We start from the raw sequence: 9613 nt of genomic DNA on the forward strand, positions 1-9613 counted from the left end.
TCTCCACATTTAAACATTATATATTAAAACCTACTTGTATATACCTATACTGTAAGGTTGAATTTAATCAACCATTGTATTGGCTTTATTCTGTGCCAAATTTGCTTGTAATTTAACAATTAGTAACCCTGTATTTAGGTGGGAATCATGTAAGGGTAGTGAGTGAGAGAGTGTGAAGAAATGCTCAAGATTGTGCAAGATGCAGGGATTCGCGGCTAGGACTTGTGGGTGACTCGCGATTGGCAAGCTGCCAATGCAGCATACGAGTGAAGCGTGCGAGAAGATGAACAGTCGTGCCAGCTGGAGCACTACAGGACAAAAAGTCCAGTCTGGCCGTTCTGTTATCTCGTGGCTTGAACTCGCAACTCAGCCAAGTCGCGAGGCCAAGCTGCCAGACCACCTTGTTTGGGAAAAATTGACTCTTTGCATTCCCTTCTCACCCAAGTATAAATACCCCTTAAACCCACAAAATGTAGAGAGCTTCTAGAGAGAATTTTAAGAGGAAAACCCTAGAGAAAAACAAGATTGATTCATCCACAATCTTCACATAGAGACTCCTCAAATTCTTCTACTCTCATCCTCTTCATTGTTACATCCTTGAGAGGTTCTTACCCAAATCATTTTCTCACCATACTCACATCTGTGAGAAGGCTTTTTGGTGCTTTGGGAAGCAGTTAAGAAGGGACTAATGGTTATTGGTTGATGCTATGGGTTATAGTGGAATCCGGTAAGCTAGAAAAGACAAAGGTTTGGCATAACCTCGTTGGAGCAAGAAGCTTGGAGGGCTTAGGTACCTGGGTAGTTTAGGCTTAGAAAGTCTATTGCTGTTCATGTATCTCAACTTCATTTTCTAGTGGATTATTGACCATTTGGAGGGCGGCGGAGAGGTTTTACGCCGAGGGCTTCGGTTTCCTCTTCGATAACACATCGTTGTATTGTCCTTGTTTTTGCATCTCTCTTCCCTTAATCTTTACCATTTAATTTCTGTTGTGGATGTGATTTTAATTGGTTTAGATTGTTTATCAATTTTGGCATAAGCTTGTTATCATTTTCCGCACATACATTGTTTGATATAAAGCTTGAATTGGCATTTTGTTGTTTGGAGGTCTAAACATTCATAGTGTTTTATACATTATTTGAACATTCATATACAACAAGTGTGACCAACAACTTCATATTCCTCTGGGACATTGATGTAGTAGAACCATTCTCAATCAGACCATCTGATTGGGATAGTTACACGGTTGTCCGACAGACTTTCCAATATCTTTGCCAATGGACTTTTAACCAGATTTGCACTTACCTGCTCCTCCCAGTTTCCATGTTACAAGGCACGTAGGGAATGACTCAAGGCTAGCTCAACAAAAGCTTAGAAACATACAAAATGAATGAAGACATGCATGAAATGCATACGAGTTTAGTATACGCATAAATGATGCATGATACGCCTCGATTGGACTCCATTTAAATAGAAACTCCCTAATTCTTTTCAAGCACACACAACTAAACCATTTACTAATTTTAATTATGAGGTAAGTCCAGATAGCATAGTATGCTTAGGTACATGTGCCACTTTAGATGGACATGCATAAAAACTACTAGCTATGTAACGTAAGTAGCAAAGATTATGCATGAAGTGCGAAAATTTGGTAAGTGAGCATGTGTGATACATAAATGTGATGTGTCATAATGAACTAGTTATACACACTTACATCCTAGTCTTAACCATGGTTTTCAATCCCGGACTATTCAATGGACCGGAAAAGGGAGAAGTTCAAGATTTTTGAGGTCGGGCCAAGATTTAACTGTGATCAAACTGTGATGTGTCATTTAATTTTTTTAAAAAATATTTTTGGTACTTAAATTGGTTTATATTTTTTAATTTTTTATTCATGACCAACAAGATGTGTGTAGCCCATTGGTTTGCACTCTGGAGATGTTATCTTACTACTTGAGAGTATCTTGCCAACAGCTAAATTTCATCAATTTTTACCAAAATATAGAGATGACTGAACCGTGACTTATAAAACCGGACTTTGGGCCGGTTCCCAATTATCCCGGTAGGACCACCTGGTCCAGTTTGGATTTAAAAACATTAGTTTTAATGACTTGATGGGGACTATCAACTGAAGAGGCATACATTCTATAACTCTCACATCTCCTAAATGTCGTTTGCAATCAGATTTTACAAGAACAAATTTTAAATTTGATCAATTTTAAGCATTATATATGTACACATTTTTCAATTTTACTTTTTATATGTGCAATGCATCACCTTTTACCAAGTTTAGTGGCACTAAATTTTTCTATAAGCACGTAAGAGTATTTTTATTATTGGCGAATACTAAATGTGAGATATTTATGCCTTTCGCCTAAGATTTTTTTACCTCTTCCTATCAAAACAAGTGACTTAGACTTGGAATGTACATAATCAACTCCTAATCAAGAGTCACATCAAGAGCCAACAAATGGCTCAACAAGTTCAATTGTGCATAAAAAGGCTCATCTAGGCAACAAATAGTACACGAACATGAATCTATTTCATTAGCCAACCAAAAGTACACAAGCATTAATTTTAACACAATTTTTTTTTTCCAAATTTTCATTTTATGTGTGTTTTTTTAGATTCTAAAGACACAAAACAAGCAAAACAAAAACTGAAACACACCTAAAATAAGCTAGACTAACACAATTAAAAAAAAAAAAAGAGGCAAATGAAATACAACTACTATTAAAAATCTTGACTCCTATCATGCATGAGTAAGAACACAAAGGCAAGAAGTACATGAAGAAAGAAAGTGTCTAGCAAAAAGATGGAAAGAAATGAAACACAGACACTAGAAAAAGATGCCTAAGTAGCAACTTCCTTCTCCATTTATTAGGGTTGTCCAGACCCGACCGAAGTGCGACAACCTGGCCAAACCGCCTGACGCCGATCCGATTTCGGCCCGAACTGAAGGTTTAGTCAGTCGGCGGCGGGTTTCTATTCTCAAGAACCGACACCAGCAAGTCGAGTGGTTGGTTTGCTTCTCCAAAACTTGAGCAACCCGAACCTGACCGGAGTTGTATAAAAAATCCGGCCAAATCCTGCAAAATCAAGCCAAATCCGGCAAGATCTCAACCAAATCTAGTGAGATCTTGACCAGATCCGGCTGGATCTAGTGGGATTTAGCCAAATCTGGCCAATTCCAGCAATTTTTAGTGAAAAATTTTAGATTCTAGCAAAAAAAAATGAAGATACTGATGAGATTTTCCAGATTCCAGCAATTTTTTTTTTAGATTTCGGCGACTTTTTTTTTTTTTTTTTTTTTTTTTTTTTTTTTTTTATTTCTGTNCTTGACTCCTATCATGCATGAGTAAGAACACAAAGGCAAGAAGTACATGAAGAAAGAAAGTGTCTAGCAAAAAGATGGAAAGAAATGAAACACAGACACTAGAAAAAGATGCCTAAGTAGCAACTTCCTTCTCCATTTATTAGGGTTGTCCAGACCCGACCGAAGTGCGACAACCTGGCCAAACCGCCTGACGCCGATCCGATTTCGGCCCGAACTGAAGGTTTAGTCAGTCGGCGGCGGGTTTCTATTCTCAAGAACCGACACCAGCAAGTCGAGTGGTTGGTTTGCTTCTCCAAAACTTGAGCAACCCGAACCTGACCGGAGTTGTATAAAAAATCCGGCCAAATCCTGCAAAATCAAGCCAAATCCGGCAAGATCTCAACCAAATCTAGTGAGATCTTGACCAGATCCGGCTGGATCTAGTGGGATTTAGCCAAATCTGGCCAATTCCAGCAATTTTTAGTGAAAAATTTTAGATTCTAGCAAAAAAAAATGAAGATACTGATGAGATTTTCCAGATTCCAGCAATTTTTTTTTTAGATTTCGGCGATTTTTTTTTTTTTTTTTTTTTTTTTAAGATTCCGATGATTTTTTTTACTCTAGCAACCGACCGAACTGACTGACGCTTACCCTCACCCGAAACTCACTCGACCAATTTTTTCGACGGTCGGTTCTGGGTTCCTCTGCCCTCCACCCGACGCCGGCGGGTTGAGTTCGGGTTGGGCCCAAAACCGACCCAACCCGACCTGTGGACAGCCCTAATTTACATAGTTTAAGGAGCAGACTTTGTGAGTAAAAATGTATTCTTCTTCCTCCAAGAGAGTGTTTGTGAAGGTCTAGGAGTGTTCACATTCCCTTAGAATTGAGTTAGAAGGCTCAAAGCCTTAATTAACTCACCAAGCAAAGGCATCGAGTTTTGTGCCTTAGACTGATCTTGAGGGTTTGATTAGACTGATCTTGAGGGTTTGACACACGAGTCTTCTTTTGACTTACTAGCCACTAGAAGCAATTTGGACAACTGTCTCCAACAAAATCACAATGGTAGTAGAAATATGTTCTCTTGGGTTGATTATTTTTCAATGGGGGAGGACGTGGAACAATTTTTTTTGGCATTACCAAGAATGGATTTACAATTGTCAGCCTTAGGTTGTTCAACCTCAAGCTTGGCCTTATCAGATTGTGTAACGAATCTAGTGTTGGGTTTTGTGGAGCCTAGTTATGTTTGATCCGGATTATGATCCGATCTGAAATAATATTGTTACTGTTTTTAATAGGAGATTTTCTGAGGCTTAGTCCATGGAGTGGAAGCTTGGGCTATCGGCCAAAGTCGTAGTGCTCATGAACAAGCCTTTTGGGGGGTTTGGGGGCAATGCAATCACATAAATACTGTCTTGTGTGTGGTTATTTTTTGTTTGGTGTATTTATATTTTTCTCTATTTTTGCATCTCACAAATCTAGGAATTTCGTGAATATTCCCATCATCTAGCTCTAGGGCTATGAGTTTAGAAGCTGAAGGATGAGAAGAATTTTTTTCATCATATCCTAACCCATTCTTGTTAGAACTAGGTTGTTAAGAACTAAGCACATCATCACTTAGAGCTAGGCACTCTCTATCTAAGTATGAGCTTGATTGAGCTCCAACTTAAGAGCTTTCACTCTATCAAGCAAAGTAGTGTTCTCTAGTGAGAATTAGAGAGGATCATCTCATAATTTTGCAAGGATCCTACAAGTTCCATCACTTTGATGACATCTACAACTTTGGACTCTTCTGTAGTTGTTACCTTAGGTTGGAATTTTTTAGGTAGAGATAGTAATTTTAGGTTCATCAATGGTTTCTCCTAAGTTGTAAGTTGAGTTCACTATATCAATTAGTTTAGCATATAACTCCTCAAAAGGTCTCATCTTCACTCAACCTAATCTTTTCAAACCTAGAAAAAAGCATTTGCAATTTATAGGCTCATGAGTGGTCTTAAGAATAGTCCAAGCTTCCTTGGCCACTGACACGTACAGTATAAATCCTCCTAAACTCTTCCTGAGACACAACATTAAATATAGTAGCTCTACTATTATGATTAGTAGCAACTAGCTGATCAGAATTCCATGAAGCCAGAGCTTCATCAAGTTTCTTCCATCTAGTCTCTACAGAGAGCTAGATTTTTTAATCTAGAATATAAGAAAGCCAGGGTTTTTTTTTTTTTTTTTTTTTTTTTAAGAGACATTATGCACTGTTTAGTAGATCTCGTGCATTGTTCACGGGACTTATAAGTTTTTTATTTAGAAAAAAGGGGTCCTACGATACTATTCACACATTTAAAAATTATTTTGTTACAATATTTTCAGTTTTCAATTTTCTACAAAATAAGTGGTATCTAAACAGCCTAGTGCATGAATTCCAAGTCAGCTAAGCATTATGGGTCGTAATCTGAAAATTCAGCAATCCTACGTCTCGATTGGTTGAGTGGTGTCGAGCATAGAGTTGAGGTTTAATGAATCTCAATCAGTCTCGCGTGATATCAAGGCAGCATAACTTCCACTTTCTTGAGCAGCTTCATAAACTGTTTTCTTGTGTCTTCAATGTAGTTCTTCTACACACTTTTGGACACTGAAAAGTAACGACTAAAATAAATCAAAAATACATTTTGACCCAAATTTGCCAACACATTCAATATTCGATCCTAAAAGAAATGTAACACAAAATGCATAGTACTGTGATATCCTACGTATGTCGTGACATAACTGTTTGTCTTATGTAAGACTTTCAAATGAGCCTTTAATCACAAGTGATGAGGATTGAATATTTCCATGCTCAGATCTGCGGAGCCACTCAAATCTCTCAAGATTGCTTTTGTAGTAATTAATTCAACTATAAAACCATTATCATCTTATCACATCATGGCTGAGGAAATTACCGGGGAACACACTTCCTCTTCTGCTCAACTTGACCGCCGAGTAGCAATAGTAGCAGGTGCCTCGCGTGGCATTGGTCGTGCTATAGCCATCCACCTCCATTCCCTAGGTGCAAATGTTGTGCTCAATTATGCTTCAGCATCTGAGCTTAATGCTTCCTCACCAGCTACAGCTACAGCTAGCTATCCCTTCTCAACCTCGAGCAATTACAGTTTGAGCAGATATTTCAGATCCAGATCAGATCAAGCTGCTCTTTCATCAAGCTGAACAAAAATTTGGCTCACAAATACAAATCCTAGTAAATTGTGCTGGGGGTGCGTGATCCTAAGTACCCAAGTTTAGGCAATACCACAGTGGAGGATTGGGACACAACATTTAATGTTAACACTAAAGGTTCATTCTTGTGCTGTAGAGAGGCAGTGAATAGGTTAAAACGTGGAGGCGGTGGAAGAATCATCATGGTATCAACCTCAGTTGTTGGAGGACTTCTACCAGGATTTGCAGCCTATGCAGCCCCTAAGGCAGCCGTAGAGATAATGAGAAAGATAGTTGCTAAGGAGCTCAAGGGTGCAGGAACTACTGCCAATTGTGTTGCACCTGGGTCTATAGCAACTGACATGTTTTTTGAGGGTACAACAGAGGAAACCATCAAGAATATGGTGGATGCTTGCCCCCTACGCTGACTTGGAGAGCCCGAAGATGTAAAAGCTTGTGGGATTTTTAGCTAGTGATGTTGGGGAGTGGATTAATGGTCAAGTCATTAGGGTGAAAGGTGGATACACCGTTGTTTAAGACTAGTAATATGATTGTCATATATAACAAAGGGTGTGACTCCATTAATTTTGCTTGGGCGCCCCTTTATCATAGTTCTCTCCTGTATGTGTGTTTATAGCTAATTTAATGAGGCTGTTACTTATATTTGTAAGACTTTCTTATGACGTATCTAATTAATGCAGTTCATAAATGAAGTAAAATTGAATAAAGGTAGTAACTTAAAATTCGTGAAATACAAAGATAAATGCATGTATGTCTCGTCAGTTACTGCTTTTGAACTTTAAAATTAAAAACAATTTATTTGGATTGATTCCAAATTTCATCAAGTGTCTTATAATAACAGTGGATCATCAGTTTTGGTGACAGGATGATAAAGGGTGATTGTAATATCTGCGTCTTTAAATCTTTTAATGGACTTGTTGCAATTAGCTCACTGATATCCTTTCTTTCAGCCATGGCATTGGGATATTTATATTTGTTTCCAAGATTTCAACTGGTCAAACGTAGTAGTTATGGAATTCCTGATTCTAATGTGTCTAATGGTACATGCAATGTCTTTGAAGGAAGTTGGCTCTATGATAAAAATTACCCTTTATATGATGCCTCAAAATGTCCATTTGCGGAGCGTGGATTTAATTGCTTGGCTAATGGCCGGAAAGATGGGGGTTATGCAAAATGGAGGTGGAAGCCAAAGAACTGCGATATTCCAAGGTTCGATGCACGTATAATTCTCGAAAAGTTTCGTGGCAAAAGAGTGGTATTTGTGGGTGATTCGTTGAGTAGAACACAGTGGGAGTCTTTAATATGTTTGCTTATGACTGGGGTGGAGGATAAGAACGCTGTATATGAAGTCAAAGGGCATAAGATCACCAAAAATATCAGGTTTTTAGGGGTACTGTTCAGTTCGTTCAATCTTAGAATTGACTTCTATCGATCAGTTTTTTTGGTGCAGCATGGTCCTGCACCAAGGCTTGCACCCAAGTGGGTGAAGACAGCACTTAGACTCGATAAGTTGGATGACATTAGCCAAGAGTGGATTGATTCTGATGTTCTCATTTTTAATTCGGGGCACTGGTGGACAAAGAGTAGATTATTTCATGAAATGTAAGTTGTTTATTTTTTTAAAAATTCTGAGATTTGATTTAAATAAATTCTGTTTTTTGTATTACTTGTCAATGATTTTGGTATGCATTCCAATGGCAGTCATAGTGGCTTCAGAAGAGTATGTTTTAACATTAGATCCGGATTATTCATTAAAGCTTTTTGCTTTTGCAATCAACAACTCACATTTTAGGAAGCTTATAAAGCATGCTCCTAGCTAACATGTTTCCAGACAGGCGCTGCTATTTTCAGGTGGGTAATTCACTGAATCTTGCAATGCCAGTCATTACTGGCTTCAAAAGAGCATTAGAGACTTGGGCATCTTGGGCTGAGACTATGATCAACACAAATAGAACAAGAGTATTCTTCCGGACTTTTGAATCAACCCATTGGAGGTGTGTTAATGTTTAATCAGTCACTATTTTTGCAGCCAATTTCATTCATACTAACAATAAGTTTAGATACACTACATTTTTCACAATTAATGAGGTAACAAATTGTTAATATACCAAATAAAAATTAATAACCGACTACCTCAATAAATTGTGAAAAAATTCTCTCTAACATTACTCTTACACCTGTACGCTTATTATTCATCATTGTCATATATTTATCTCCAAAAAACTTGCAAATAAACGTGTCCTTAAAACTTGACTGCTAGTGATGGTTTTATCTTTGTCAGTGGTAAGAAATGGAATACCTGCAAAGTGACTCAACGCCCTTGGTCAAAAACTAATGGCAGAGAACGAAGCAGTGTTTCAGAAATCATAATTAAAGTTGTGAAGAAAATGAGAATTCCTGTAACACTAATGCATGTTACGCCAATGTGTGCATTTCGTAGTGATGGACATGTAGGCAGGTGGAGTGACAACCCAAATGTGCCAGATTGTAGCCACTGGTGTCTACCTGGTGTACCTGATACATGGAATGAAATTTTATTATCATTGCTGTTGTAGTTTCAAACAATCAATTAAACAAACAAGTTGTGGCTATATCAACGACATACAGTGCGTTTACCAGTATAAAAAATAAATATAGAAAGAATTGGTTTTTTTTTTTTGGGTGTATAATTGTATTTATCAGAGTATTATCGGTAAATTTGTGGTTTATACTTGTAACAAAAAAAAGAAAAAAAAGAAAGAAGAAGAAGATAATGAATAGATTAAAAAAATGTCTGGATGAACACAATCCATCCATATCTCATCTTCGGTTGATATATATATATATATATATATTTTGTTGGGAAATTAATCATTGGCGCCAAAATTTATTTAATTTTAGTACCAAAATTAAATTGGACAAGTGATGTAAAATTATACAACAATTAACTAATTTGGATTCAATTTGTGCTTCGACTTTAATATAATAACAAAAAACTTTCTATTTTTTAAATGACTCGAGGAAGAGAGCACTCTCCAAATGATTGAGCTTTAGTTTAAATGTTCAATAAGAATTGCATTGTTTTTTTTTTTTTTTTTTTTTTTTTTTTTTTTTTT

At 37.2% G+C, this 9613-nt stretch overlaps 1 protein-coding gene and 1 pseudogene across 1 annotated transcript; both read left to right on the forward strand.

Annotated features, from left to right (window-relative positions):
* The first annotated feature begins 6164 nt into the window (after positions 1-6164).
* LOC111989513 (NADPH-dependent aldehyde reductase-like protein, chloroplastic) lies at positions 6165-7108 on the forward strand (annotated as a pseudogene).
* Positions 7109-7260: 152 nt separating this feature from the next.
* Positions 7261-9073, forward strand: LOC111989534 (protein trichome berefringence-like 7). Its single transcript, XM_024021328.1, has 4 exons — positions 7261-7266; positions 7360-8120; positions 8354-8512; positions 8800-9073. Exons 1-4 carry the CDS (start codon positions 7261-7263, stop codon positions 9071-9073), a joined length of 1200 nt encoding a protein of 399 aa, XP_023877096.1.
* The last annotated feature ends 540 nt before the right edge of the window (positions 9074-9613 follow it).

The sequence above is a fragment of the Quercus suber genome, unplaced genomic scaffold (assembly GCF_002906115.3).
Source record: "Quercus suber isolate HL8 unplaced genomic scaffold, Cork oak 2.0 scaffold_255, whole genome shotgun sequence".
NCBI lineage: Eukaryota > Viridiplantae > Streptophyta > Magnoliopsida > Fagales > Fagaceae > Quercus > Quercus suber.